Source organism: Rhamphochromis sp. 'chilingali', assembly GCF_963969265.1.
Source record: "Rhamphochromis sp. 'chilingali' genome assembly, chromosome: 12".
Classification (NCBI taxonomy): Eukaryota; Metazoa; Chordata; class Actinopteri; order Cichliformes; family Cichlidae; genus Rhamphochromis; species Rhamphochromis sp. 'chilingali'.
This window is the reverse complement of record NC_137939.1, coordinates 3924522-3939960: the sequence shown is the minus strand read 5'-3', so window position 1 is coordinate 3939960 and position 15439 is coordinate 3924522. Positions and strand designations below refer to the sequence as shown.

Below are 15439 nucleotides of genomic sequence, written 5' to 3'. Positions count from 1 at the left end.
ATTATTTTTACATGATGTTATTTAATAAAGTTGCCACAAGCAAAATACACTTGAAATATATTCATTATCTATTATGAATATTTTTTCACTAAAGATGCAGCTAGTATTAGTAACCTAATGCTTAACCTACCTAAAATAGTGCCCCCCAACCCAGTGTCTGTATTTATGTCTGTTCATAATTTCCTATAAAAACAAAATGCTCATGGGATCACAGCACAGTTTTGAATGATACGTGAGTCTAAACTTCACTTTTCTGTTTCTCACATCATTAGTGTGAGAGAACATGAGGCAACATGCGCTGTTTTACCAATTTTTAGGCCTGAACCCCCCCCCCCCTTTCTCTGCTGTGAGCTGAGCAGTATACTGGAAATAGACCATTCCTGGGAGACTGCAATATTTTGCTATTGCTATTTGGGATTATAGCACTTTTAACTTCTTTAACTTTAAGTCAGTGAAAATGTTACAATCGCACGTGATCCATTTTCATGAAACCTTGGTGACTAGGTAGTTATAGTACCTACCTGCTCAGCAGGAAGAGCAGATATTTCCCCATTAGAGATGGTGCCAACAAGAACTTTTTCTTTCTTTGCAGCTGCATGCATCACATCTGCCAGCCAGCCAAGTTCAAGCTGACATCCACGTCTGTGCAGACTTGAACTTTGGATATGAAATGTCATAACATCTACATATTAGTCTCTCAAACCCACAACTCTAGTTGCTACTTGGAGCTCTTTAGCTCATCTGTAGTGGCTCCCCTTTGCAAAAAGCTACATTAATATAAAATAATTAATAATAGAAACTTAACCTTAATTGTTAAATCTATACACATAAATGGTTAGTCATGAGTCCCCTTAGCTATGGATTCAAAATCCCTTAAAAACAAGCCATGGAGAAAACTGAAGAATTTAACTGTGCATAGACAGATGTGTTTTCTGCACATTAGCCAAAATAAAACCTTTATTTTTTTCATTACCCTTGTTATATTTGAAGCTTTTTATTTGTTTGATTTATAAGAATGCATGTAGGACTCAAAGAAGCTATAAAGCTGCATGCCACTTCACGATTGCTCAATTTTGTTTAGTAATAATAATAAGAAGAAAACCGTTTTAGCTATCGACACTCTCTGATTCTATATATTTAGCAACAGCATGGTGTTAATGGCATTGTAATAAAACTGCAAAGCTGAAGTGCTAAATAATCATTAATACCCCACTGTAGAGTAATGTTACATCTATTAGCAAAGTTGATAGGCTCAGTTATACTTAATATACCTTGTAACCGTAATTAAAATGAAAGAGGATCAAATATACTTTCTCTCAAAGTTGGTAAATTCTTTTGTTACATTTTTTTGACAAAACAAACATTTCACCAACAGCTTAAATAAAAAGTCATACATGTCTCTACTGATAGTAAAGTTTACTAATCCCTGTATTAGACATTAGTGTTAAAATATCTGCATATTTAACATTTATTTAAGAGTTGCTACCAAAAGCATATTTGTGAGATCACAGTGACCTTCTAGTGCTTTCCTTATCAAATTCTAATCAGTTCATCCTTGAGTCCAAATAAGCATGTGCACCAGATGGGATCAAATTCTCTCCATACACTGTCTTCAAATAAATGTTACTTTCACAGCCAAAATCTAATCAGTCCATCCTTGAGGCCAAGTGAATGTTTTGTCACAGTTACATGCTGACATCCAGGAAAACATTAGGCCTCCAGGCATGTCTGCCAATGGTTTTGAGGTATACGAAAACATAACTTTGAAAGATTGAATACTGGACTTAGCTGTCATGAACAAACTGTTTATAAAGTCCTCGCTCAAAACATTAGACTGCATATCAATTTATGTTCACAACTTACTGGGAATAGTTATTGCACTGTGCAAGTTATTCGAGTGAGGCATGAGAACTGTGCTGTCTTCCTTCCAATTCGGTGTTACGATACCTACAGAAATACTCTGACGTCTCTGTAGCGGTTGGCTGTATTAGTGATGAGCAGGGTCAGAAGTATAAAGCACTAGTGGATGATTTTGTGGGGTGTGGTCTAGGAGAAATCATCTGCTTCTGAATGTGAATAAGAACGGAGGGATTGTAATTGACTTCAGAAGAAAGAAGACGGCTGTGTGACTTCTGTCCTTGAAATGGTTGATCTGGGCATCAACACTGACAACAGGCCGAACCAGAAGACTAACACAGAGGCTGTAAAGAAAAAGGAGATGAACAGGCGCTACTTTTTCTGTGTGCAGCAAAATAATGGAGATTTTCTATCACTCATTTGTGGCAAGCACAGTGAACTTTGATGGGGGAGCAGCATCGGCGCTGGAGACACCAACAGAATGAATAAACTGATCAGGAAGGCTGGGTCTGCGACTGGCTGCAAACTGCACACTTTTGAAGTTGTGGTAGAGAGGAGGTCACTGAACAAACTGTTATCAATCATGTATAATCCTGACCACCTCTCTGCACCGCTTAGACAGGCAGCAGAGCAGTTACTCAAATAATCTCTCATTTGAAATCTCTTATTTGGATCCACTGCCACAAGGAGAGATACAAGGCATCTTTCACACTGCATGCTCATCACCATCTTTAATCTGTCTGGAAGAAAGTCATCTGCCAGATGTTATTATTGTTATTATTTCATCTAGAAAAAAAAATCACAAATATAAATCAAATAATAAAGAATTTCTCATTCATTCATTAAAAATCCAACTGGTATTCTGCCAAAGTTGTCAATATTTTATTCATCTTAAGGCAATCCATTACAAAGCATTTCACAAACCACAGTATGACGACAATATCATGTCCAACACCTGGTTTGGAAATATTCAGCATGCAAGTCAAAGACCAAGAGAGGTATGTAAACAACCTGGGATAAAACAGGAGTAGTGGCAAGAAGAACCCATACAGTATGTGTCTCATAGGAACAGAATGAAAGAAACAATAGATGCAACATGCTGGATGGGGCCGTTTATCTCCAAATACATCCTAAGTAACGATAATGACGCACTGGCAGATGCACTAATCAGGTGAAATGAAGGCAAACTACCAAACTTCCTGCCACTTTGGCACAAACATGCACATTTTCTAAAGAGGCCAAGTTCAACTACTGAACACACGTTGGCACTGAATGTTCTTTATGCGGGGCCTATGTACATAATTAGAGTTCAGCCTCAAACAGAATTTGAAAGGAAGTGGAAAAAAGAAACAAAGCCATTTCCACCAAGAGAAACGGAATAATTCTGTTGCTGCAAAAGACATCATTTATACTGAGCAATAAAATTCAGAGGTGTCAGAGGTGTTATTGATTATTTAGCTTTTTTTCCTATATTACTAAGGATTGAAGTTTCTGATTTCACTGGGGGAATTTGTTATTATCATCTCAGAAAAACAGCAGTGCTACTTTTTAAAAATTATTATTTAAAACTCCACAGACAAAGTTTGGAAATTTGCATGCGTTTCAGGTTTAACGAGCACAGTATATGTATGTATTATGTTTGCACGTATCCTATTCCCTCCTTAATGAGTGGGACAATCTGAAAGAAACTTTGGAAGAACATCGTCATACATAAAGCATTTCTAATGTTTTTAAAGATTTATTACAAATCCCAATTCTTTGGATTTTCACATTGTGCTTTTTTCATTGTCCTGCAAATGCGATGGTTGTTCTCGTTTAGAGTTTGTTTTGTGTGTCACGTACAATGTTTTTGAGTCATCATTAAATACTGAATGAAGCATTTCAAAAAGCAGTGCAGGCCTGCATATATTTATATTACTTATATTTATAAGTTATTGAGTTCATACTTCATCTTATGATAAATGTGTTCAGTACAAATTGTTTCCCTTAGATTGACTGAAAAATACAGTACAGTATGTAGCATTTTAAAACAAAGAATCCGTATTCATTTTGGGGGGTTGTTTTCCCATATTTTCAACCATACACTGAATTTTATCATTTGACATTTATAGAAATGCCCATAAACTTCTGTAAAAGAAAAAAAAAAGACTTATCAGGACATTTTCTGTTTTTTATAAAAAAAAAATTATCATCGTGTTAAATAGCTTTCCGTAGAGGCATACTGGTATTTTTGACCATTATGTAACTCAGCCTAATTTGAAATGTGATGAACCAAGAAATCGGTCAGCAGATTAAACCCTGCTTTGTCTTCTGAGAGGGAAATGTCATCACTAATGAAAAAGTTTAAAGGAAAGAAACCCAAATATGGGGCTGGACTCATGACAGAAGGAGTTCAGCACCTCAGGACTGACTTTCTGCAGTATCATCAGACTCTTTCTGCTCTCTGAGAGCAACACAGCCATGGGAGTCAAAGAACAACAAACAAAAACTCTAAAGCAACATGAATTATGCAAACACATTTAACTCCGAACACAAAAGAAAACACAACCGAGATTCACATTCACAGAGAACAACACAAAAAAAATCTTTTTAAACGTTAGTTCTCCAGTTTCATTGAGTGAAATCATTTTGAAACACTGTGCTAACAAAACAGAAAGGAATTTCTTAATAAAACCCATGAATGTTTACTTTTTCCTTGAGGCCATGTAAATGCCACAGCTGAATTGTAAACAAGTCTTGACTTTGAATATTGTACAACAAGGCTCGATGACACTGGTAGCATTTATTACTTCAAAGATTCTTAGTGAAGAGCTGTAAGTATAAAAAAGTGCAGAGCAGTGGCGGAGACAGTGTGTACCAGCTCCTTTGGCTGAAATAGTCCTAATCTCACAAGTGTTTTATCATCTCCAACATTTTCTGTGTGTACATCTTAAAACATGCTGGCAGAATCACACCTGGGTAACTAAATTTGGATATGTTTCCATATAAATAGGCACATCTGGATCAAGATATTGAGTGACTATGTGAAAATGGCCATTATATATGGATAACTTGATGTACACAACTGGGCCACAACTGTCTTTTTTGTTTTTTTACACAATTTATACACAGTCGCCATAAAGATATATATATATATATATATATATATATATATATATATATATATATATATATATATATATAGATATATAGATATATAGATATATAGATATATAGATATATAGATATAGATATATAGATATATTAACAAGCTTAAACTAAATCTTAAAACAGAATTGTGCAATTGTGTTTTTAAGCATTTAAATAGCATCCCGATGAGTTATAAAAATGGGCCATTGTGCATTAGTATAAAACAAAATGATCTGAGAACAGTCGAGAGACAGAAGACAGCAGACAGGATGGAATAAAAAAAAAAAGGTCTGTTTTTGTTTTGCGCAGTCACTTAAAAAAAACACTCAGTGCCTAAATATATTTTTTACTCTGTTGCAAGATTTATGATTGTTCAATCTTCATTCTGGGGAAAATCAAACAAATCAAATTTAATGAGGAGAAAAATGGCTGTTAGTTGACATCAGTCTTTCAAAAGTATATCGTATTTGAAGTCTCCTTTAAAAATACTGAACTAAATCTCAGATATTAAACTGTCACCACAACAAACATAATGGAAAGAAGCAGCAAGATGGAAAATGATGGCAGCATGAGAATAGTTTTATCTACGTTTCCTTGCATACTACATGGAAAAGTGAGTATGTGCTTGTTTTTATGATAGATACAAGTTCATTTAAATATCAGTATAATAGTAGTGATAATCCTTTTTAAAATAAAAAAGACAGTGTCAAAAAATATTCAGGGCCCTTTCCATTATTGTCATTGTGGCTAGTCCTTTCAAAATAAGAGGTTTTTTTTAGCTTATCACCACTATTGCCTTTGTGCTTTTTATTTGGACAATATTTAGTGCATTCTGTAAATATAAATATAAGAAAGATGTATAAGACATGGTGCTAAAATATCTATATAGCAACAGCTCGCAGGAGGTGCTCTACTTTATAGCTTGCAATTAAAGATTATTCATAGGTGAACATGATTAATAAACTGCTGAATGGGTTTTGTCACATGCTCTTATATTACAGTCCTTATCAAAGTAGAAATGGGGGTCGTTTTTATTATACTGGTCACAAAATATAAGGTGGAAAACTTCTGGGGAAATATGACTTTAATACCCCACCCTTTAAAACCCCCTAAAATGAACAGATCATTCCTGCAATAAATAAATAAATTATTATACACATGATTTCCTAGTTTACACACATTGATTCCAAAAGGTATCACAAGCATGATACACACTGGCACATCCTAATATATTTATGCCTTCAAACAGGCCCTCTTTATGGGCTCACTTGCTATCCATTACATCACCATTTTGTCAGGTTAGACAGTGAACAACTGAAAGCTCCTTTCATACCGGTCTCTCAGCGCTCCGGTCCTCAAGCACTCAGAGAGTAAGCTCCCTCATCATAGCAGGTTCCCCTCTGCAGTCTCACTGCTCCAAACCACAATGGAGTCTCATCATCTTTGTGTTACGCTGGATTAATATTTACGGAAGGGCCTCAAAAGCATTTTTGCTTCAAAGAAGTGTTGGTGGAGACGGGTTCCCATCAATCTCAACCTTGCTCTGCCCGACGCAGAGCTTTGTGTGTGTGGGCGGGGAGGGGCTCACACGGGGTTGGTCAGCGGCTCATCACTGGGCGAATACACTGGCACAGGGTTGGGTTTAATGGCTCTGCTCTTCATGTAGGAGATCAGTTGGTCAGGGATCTCAGCCAGTACGTCTTTAGCCAGTCGAGCCATGCTCAGCACATGGTTACCTGTGCGGTCCATGTAGTCTCTGAATGGTACAAACTGTTGTGACATGAGAAAGAAACACATTACTTTTAAAAATCCCTGAATCAAACTGGCAATGTTTTCCTGGTTTCCTGGCTGGTTCACTGAAATGATGACTCAAAGGAACACCAAGGTTTGAAAATTCTTTGTAATGTCCAGAAGGGGGCGACTCCTCTGATTACAGAGAGAATTTTATAAGCCATGTAGGTCTATAAGAAAATTAATTTAGTTTTGGTTAATTTATAAATTCTGCAAACAATTTTGTGCTAAGTTTATGGTCCTGTTATTGCAAGACTCCACAGTGGTAGATTGATGTGCATACAGTCATGTGGAAAACAATCAAGTTTTCTCACAACTATAAGATGTGCTGTGAAAGACACCCTTACTGCTTCCATGGGAGTTAAGACTAAGCTTAAGGAGCACCGAGGTGCTGCTAATCAAATGCACTTAAAATGATCCTCAGCCAGTGTGAGCACCTCTATTAAAGAAGACGTTTTGGCAAGTTGCTGGTTTAAAGCATTCACATGTGTTTTAACACATTTCCAGCAAATTCACCTCAAGCTCAGACTGTGCAATACTCGGACAAATTGCAAACCCCCCCAAGAACTATGATTCAGACTCTACAGACTTCAGTTAGCATATTAAACATTAATGTTCATGACAGTACAATATGAAAAGACTGAATAAGTATGGCTTGTTTGGAAGGGTTTCCAGGAGAAAGTGTTGCATCTGAAAAAAATCACAAAAGTGCTGTAACAATGAGAGATGAGACCATAATGCACAACACCACATCTGGACAAAATCAATCACAGCATTTCAGCACAAAACCTCATACCAGCTGTCGAGCACTGTGGTAATTTAGGCTTGTTTTGCAGTCACAGGACCTGGGCACCTTTTGGTCAATGAGTGAACCGTGAACTCCTACCAAAATATTCAAATGTAGGGTATCTGTCCAAAGTATGAAACCTGGCTAAAACTAGGTGATGCAACAGGACAACGATCCCAATCACAGTAGCAAATATAAACAGAATAGCCAAAAAAGAAAAGAATCCAGATGTAGCAATGACCCAGTCAAAGTCCAGAACTCAGCCTGACTGAAATGCTGCAGCGGTACCTGCATCTGTGCATAAACAAATGCTGACTGTATGTATGAATAAAGCAGCTGGAAGATAAAGAGATCACCGATATGATTGAAATTGAAAAATGTATGCTATACTTTAAGAGATATTTTGCACTGGAATAAAAAACAGAACATAAGGTCGCCGTTGCCTAATGTTTTTATGCCTATAGAAAATGAGCTGTTCCTTCCCGTGACGAGCCGAGACGTCTCACCTGTACAATGTCTCTCTCTGCCACCTTCCCCCGTGAGGAGATTCTGACATCATCACCATCCAGCTCAACCATTGCTACAGAGAACAAAAATGGATTTTTAAACAAATCTCTAGTATACCTCAGCATCAAAATTATGTATACACTCTTTTTTAGTTCATCATGAAACTTTCCAGAGCAAATATGTCTTCATACTGTGAAGTCATTTACAATATTTATTATTCTTTGCAGAAAGTCTGAGCTGGTTTAATAAAACAAACCATCCCTAATCCGAAGAGGCAACAAAGTGCTTTCCACATATTTTGTGTGTAGTTAGTATTCTCACCATCAAACTCAGCCTGGCCAACTCCAACAATGATGATAGACATGGGGAGTTTGGCTGCCTGTCATAAACAAGAAGAAGAGACAGTCAGTTGTCAGTCACATGCCAGGAATACAATATTTTCTTTCAAAAAAACAAAAAAGAACCAAAGCCATCAAAGTTTTTCGCAGAGCATGAAAGGGTTACATTTCCAATTACGTTTATTTATCCACCAACACACATCTCATTAAAACAGTCAGTATGAACCGACATGCACAATTCCCCAGAGAAGACATAAATGATAATGGGCAAGATAAAATAAGACAAATATAAATTAGAAATAGCATAAGAACGTTGTCTTGACTATGTTACACATCACATTGTGTTGTATAGTTTTGTTCCCAAAGGAGCCAAGAGAAAACGCAAAATGCATTATTCAAACCAGGGCCTTCAAGGTGGATACAACTGTCAGCACGCACAGAATTTGTTAGCTAACCAATATACACACATTCACAATCTCATAGTAAAGATAACATAAGGTTATGCAATGCTCTTGTAGTTTGCAGAAATCCTGCAAACACCACTCAGTATAAAACCCTTTATTCAAGTTTGCTTATAGAAATGATTCAAATGCTTTTAACATCAGAACAGAAAAGGGCCGCATGTTGTGTCTATTTAAACGACAGTCAAAACAAATCATAAATCTACAAGATAAAAGGGGGCATCTTCTCAACGGTTTGTGGTGTAGAGGTTACTGCACTGCATAAATTCAGACCATGGCATTGGTGTGCAGAACGTGAAAGCCCTGGCACGAATGAATGAATGATATATGCTTGTGGTAGAAATGCATTCACAGGGGCAAAAGTAGGTCAGCTTTCCTGGAAAAACCTCTCAAGGGGAGAGGCCTGTCACAGATAGGAGTAAATAGACTGAGGAGGACCTCCCCTTTCATGGTCTCTATCGTTTTTCTCTCTCAGTCTCTATTATTTCTTTTCTCCACTAGTGTTATTCCTCATGACCTCTTGCTCTCGCACAAAATAGCCTATATATTCTATTTTCCCAGTTTCCAGCAGACCAAAACCCTCAGGTATATACTTGCCAGAGCTGATACTGTTGCTTGAGCTGCATTATTCAGTTTACACCATTTGTTACTTTGCGTGTACTGTAAAGTGTCACTCCTCCAGTTTTTCTGATGCTTCACTTTCACTGCAGAGAACCACAACAAATCTAAAGGGACTCAGTAGATATCCGCTGTGATATCAGCAGTTTCATTTAATATTAAAGGACTACAGAAATATTTTGGGACAGGAAGAATGGCACCACCATGTTTCAATCATGCCCATGAATTTAATTCTTCACAAAACTTTTACCACAAAATCTAAATATGTACATTGCCTCTGCAGTAGCTTTCATTTGATTCTGTACCAACACTGTTACGTATTCTGTATCAGGTTGCTCCATCTCACCGAAGCTCGAAGATGAAGACCCAAATTAAGCTCCCTAACAGGAAAATATCCACAGTTTTATGAGGTTCCTGAGTCAGTCTCACCCAAACAGCAAAGTGACAACTGCAGATATAATCTAAATTTCGCATACAAATTAATTTATGTCTGTTCCTCTCGGGCTAAAAGCAGGCTCTGCTTTACAATTTTATTAAAATGAAATTTTCAGTTTCAAGGAAAAACATCAAAGGAAAAGAGTTGCAGACTGTATTTACCTCTGAGGCTGTTCTGTCAGATAAGAAAAAAATATGCAGAGCTGAGTGTTGGACACAGTTACTTGTTTATGATTCATCGTTCCAGGGCAAAGGCTGAATACCTAATGAAGCTCTTCCATCCAAAGAGAGCGAAGTCAGGTCCAGTGGCTGCAGGATGTGGCAGGTTGAGGTTGAGCAGAGCGCAGAGCAGCAGACAAGATCTTAAAAGGAAGGTGTGGCTGTTCGAATGGTTTGATTAACAGTCGCAAATTCCCTTTAAACCCAGTCTGCTGGGGGTCTGAACACTGTGTTCCTGTAAGGCTCTACCCGCTCGACGATGACTGATCGTCAGCCTTACCTCTGCGGGCAGATTCCAGCCAAAGGTGAGCTGCAGTGTTGTCAAGACACATGAAATATGCAGCAGGCAGTATGGGACAAAACAAACACCATGAAACTTTAAAAAAATTGGCAACACTGTTGCCTCAGATCTCAGATCAGAGCACAGAGGTTGAATCTCAGCTGAGCCTCTAAGCCTCTTGAGGGTCTCAGAAAGAAATAAAAATATTGGACAAACTGAGCCTCTAAGAAGTGGGGTAGAAAACATCCCATAAATCCTCAAATCCAGTGCTACTGGCTTATAAACCCTCAAAGTAACAGAAAGCCTGAGAACAGTGCCACAGTAAGCTTAAAGCACCTGCAAAACCAATGTCCCGCAGAGTGGAGGAGAATGGAGAGAGAGAGGTTAATATCCTCAGGCTAGTGTTAAATCAGCACTTACATTCACTATGGCCTCCTTGGTCTGAGCCATGTCCGAAATCACTCCATCAGTGATGATGAGCAGGACAAAGTACTGAGATCCGTCCTGCACTGCTGCTGCATACCTGGGTGCAAGAAATGGTAAGTGGTAAATGGCCTGTATTTGTATAGCGCTTTAGTAGTCCCTAAGGACCCCAAAGCTCTTTACACAACCAGTCATCCACCCATTCACACACTGGTGATGACAAGTGTGTGAATGTGTTGTAGCCACAGCCACCCTGGGGCACCAGTAGGCAACGGGTGAAGTGTCTTGTCCCAAGGACACAACGACCGAGACTGTCCAAGCCGGGGCTCGAACCGGCAACCTTCCGATTACAAGGCGAACTCCCAACTCTTGAGCCACGATCGTGAAACTGACTGTGACAGAATGATTTAAGCACAACAGCTCATGTTAGAAAAAAAAAAAGTTATGAAAAGCGCGCATGCAGGAGCAACCAGAGAGAAACTCTTAGAGGAGCAGAAAACAACTGTGTGAGAGATAAAAAATACATTAAAAAATATATTCCTCAGAAACAAACTCTCTCCGCACAGTGTGTGACACAAGAGCTTAATATAGACACGTAAAGAAGAAAAATATGTTGTATAGCTCTTCACGTCTCAGAGGTCTATCTAGACACTCTTACGAAACCCATCAGAGACACCACAGTGAGTGTGGCCTAGATTCAATCGCCCATCGCTGGCTGCTCTATGAATAATTTGTTAAACTGTTTATGCAAGTGCAGCAGTCTTATTCTTCTGGAACATTATTGATTGCCTTGCATTCATCTTACTAGACTTGATGAGCAAAAAAAGAGGGAGAAATGTGGCAGATCATTGCAAGAGCCAAGGACAGGTCAGAGGTGAAGCTTCACTCTTTGCATCCTGCTTGGTCAAATTGACTGTGAGGCACCGACAGTTTAATCAAAGAGCGTGCCCTGTCTGTGACAACAGCAAAAGCGATGACTGCTGTTTAGGGGATTAAAGTGGCATTTGTCTTCCTTAGCTGACTTACAACAATGTAGGCCACACTCACTGGAGACTGTTCAGCGTATTAGCAGAGTACTAACAGCAGAGTCAAACTCAATTTGTAGATTCCTACACAGATGAGATCCTTAAACTGGCTAAAACATTAACAACTCAACATCGTACATTTACTATACATTATGCATCATGCATGAACATCTTTCCCCCTTTTATCAACATTTCCTGACTTCAATAACTTATCAGCTTTCTTCTTGTGGTGGATGGAAAAGTTGAACATGCACATTAAACACAACTACTCAAATGAACTGCATTGTTAAGATCATTTCCTGGTTATGCAAATAGTTATCTTTTCATCAGTTTTAAATTGGACATCCTTCTGAGACTTTTATTTATTCTTTTTTTTTTATTCATTGACATTATGTATAAAGGTCTGCAGGGGAATGTTTTCTTTGGTGCGTTTTAAATTAAATTAATTTAAGCTGCAGTTTGTGCTTTCAGTTATCTCAACACCCTAATCTTTAGCTTCTGCCAGTTGTTAGTGAGGCATATAACAGGATTTTAAGCTCTAAGACTGGATGATTCCAGGCTTGAAATAGCTCCTCCCACTCTACAACATCACTGGGGAAAAGGATTCTTCACAGTTTATAACTGTTATTATACAAATCAGTAAGAGATAGAGAAAAGCAAATATTATCTACATGAAAACCTGCAAAACTAATACTGAAACAAAAAGTGACATAAAAGCCCTTCAGATGAAAACAAGTTACACATTTTCACTACTCAGACTACATTTCTCTGATCACATTTGTATTTTGATTTATCTTTTTGATTAAATACAGATGATCTACTTACTAGCAGATAGGAAAAAGCTCTATTTTAGCACCATAATAGTTTGTAATTACGTAAGGATGGATATGACATCCTTTAACCTTCTGTCAGCTGTAGGGGGTGGGCAGGGCATATATATATATCTATATATATAGATATATATGTTACATTTTGTTAGTTTAAATTTTGCGCGTCGTTTTATTGAATAAATCTTTTTGCATAAGCTCTATTATTCTACTACAAGATTAATCTTTATGGGGAAAATATTAACAAATACACTTGAAACACAGGTCACAGGGACACGTTATATACATGGGACTTAATATAGTAATATCACAACTGTTTTTAGCCGCAAACAGCACATTATGTCTTCTGTGTGTTTAATATACTGCTGTCGGTTTGTAGGCACAGCTTTTTAATTCACTTTGTGCACTTACTCTATTTGCAGTGACAAGGAGTTTGTAATGGTGAATTAATGCCATGCCTCATTTACAGTAAAACTCATTAAGTGACTAGCGTGGCTCATCGATACATGTCACGAAAGGCTGCATGACCATTTACAAGTTCCCTCCCAGAGACGCCGCCTTACCTCCCCACGTTCATCACGTTATATGTCTGCAAAATAAACGTCTGGCACCACAAATCCCTGATTACCATTTCTATTTGTCTTAGCCTGGCAGCTGATTGTTTATTTTCCCTTCATTATTTCTACTCAATTCACAGAGAAACCATCACTCACTGTCCTAATGCCTCTGATGGCATGGCTGCCTGCTGAAGATTATTTACAGACTGACTTTCAAAGAAAGGGCGACTGCACTCTGTCATATATCCACTGGGACAGATGTTTGCGTTGGTACCTTGCCACATGATTAACAACAGGAGCAAAGTTGGTGGGCCCATACAGCTGAACTGTCTTAAGGCTTTGATGGTACGCTTCAAGAATCCCCTCCATACCATTACAGTACGGGTTGTCGACGTTGCCATTCTGAGGAAAAACAACAAGACATAAATGGTACAAAAACTACAACAATGGCAGAGTCAAACAATCAACAAAAATGTATTTAACCTGTTAAAATTAATCTCATGTTAAAGTGTTAAACTGTTAAAGTGATTAAAGTGATTTATTAGATTTTCAGATGAATACAAGTGGATGTGCTAAATACTCCAGTATGTTTGCTAGCTGGAAGGTCACTATGCTTATAAGCAGCAGCATGTTGGACCAAACCAGACTGGAAAGACTAGTGATAACCTGTTTTAAAGCTCTGTATTTGTATTAAGTTTAGCAGCAACCACATAGCGACACCACTTTCTACCCTCCCTGCTACAGAGATTTACTAACATAAAGGTAACACCACAGAAAATGACATAAAATTATTTATATAATATTATTATTATTATTTTTTTTTTTTTGTTTCACACATGGTACAGCAGTAATGCATTCCCATACACAACCTTCCTTTCAATTAAAGTAACACTGTTTCCATGCATGAAAAGGAGCAGGAAGAAGAATAAATTCATAAATTCATAAATATATCAAGACAGACTATAAATAATTTTTAAAAAACACGACTTGCTTAAAAAAAACCTCTAGGAAACATCCAGCAAGAGCTGCTAGTGTTTTAATAAGCTGAGTGTGTGATGATGGTGAAACTGAAGAAGAGGGCTTAAGCCACCAATCATCAGAGTGATGGTACTTAAATTACTTTGATTTAGACACCAGGGTTACTCGAGTAGAACAATTCACTAGACCATTACCTGCACATCTGTGAAATCAAACATTGTGCAATCTTTATGCTGTACAGTAAAGTTCATGTGAAGGGGACTAGCAGGTTAAGGATCATTTCAGGTCCCATCGGTCAGCGGTGCATGTATGAAAACCATTCATGACTAAAACAATACAACATAACTTTTAACTGTGAATGGTAGTGGTTAAAATGTCTTTTTCTGTGTGGGCAGGATGGCCAGATTTCCTCAATCAAACAAAAGTAGTTTAAAAAATTAGCTAACACATTAAAGAATCAAATATTCATACAGAGCTTCATTTAAAGTAGTGTTTTGTGCCAATCATAGCCACAAACTGAACCATATCCACCGCGTGCCCAGCTAAGAGACAAAATTATTTATTTAGGACTACATTTATTTAATTTTTTAAAAGCAGTGCTCTCAGTCAATTTTACTCAACTACAAATCAAAATATTTAGCAAAGAAAAAGCTTAAGGAAGTTTGTGTGTTACAAATTTAACAAATGCAACAGAAAATTTAATTAAACAACATTTAGGCTTTTTAAAAATATTAAAATATAACCAGCGGTCTAACAGCTATTCCACTTTTTGCAATCAATTTTTAATGAAGAAGAAAACAGACTCCCCTGCACTGTCTGTAAAGCTCACCACTGAGACAGGTTCACAAATTATCAGCGGGATTTAAGCCATGTGAGGAAGAAAAGGTTAGGTCATTATTCAGTCATTCTTGAGCTCTTAAGCTGCTCTGATGCTTGAGTATTGTCCTACATAAAATTCATCGCCCTCTTGAATGCTGCAGTGTTGTGTGGTATCTTCCAATAGCTGGCAGAAGGTCTGGGAGTTGCATAAAAGCTCCAACTTGCTCATCCTTAATGAGCACAGTCCATACCAGAACCTTCACCACTGTGCTGGCGCCAGTGGTGAAGTGGTGTCTGATGTCTATAAGTGATCCAGCCGCACACATCCATCTAGAGGCACTCTCATTTCACCAGTTCTAAAACCTTTAAAAAACTCTGTCTTCATACA

At 37.7% G+C, this 15439-nt stretch overlaps 1 protein-coding gene across 2 annotated transcripts in view; it reads right to left on the bottom strand.

Moving 5' to 3' along the window:
• Positions 1–5262: 5262 nt before the first annotated feature.
• cpne5a (copine Va) overlaps positions 5263–15439 on the bottom strand; it is an 83000-nt gene continuing 72823 nt past the window's right edge. For both annotated transcript variants that reach the window (XM_080899774.1, XM_080899775.1), the window contains 5 exons: positions 13529–13656; positions 10843–10945; positions 8393–8450; positions 8071–8144; positions 5263–6756 (listed from right to left, as the gene is read on the bottom strand). In XM_080899774.1, coding sequence (XP_080755900.1) covers positions 6571–6756; positions 8071–8144; positions 8393–8450; positions 10843–10945; positions 13529–13656 — 549 coding nt within the window. In that variant the 3' untranslated portion in view covers positions 5263–6570. The remainder of the gene's footprint in view (positions 6757–8070; positions 8145–8392; positions 8451–10842; positions 10946–13528; positions 13657–15439) is intronic.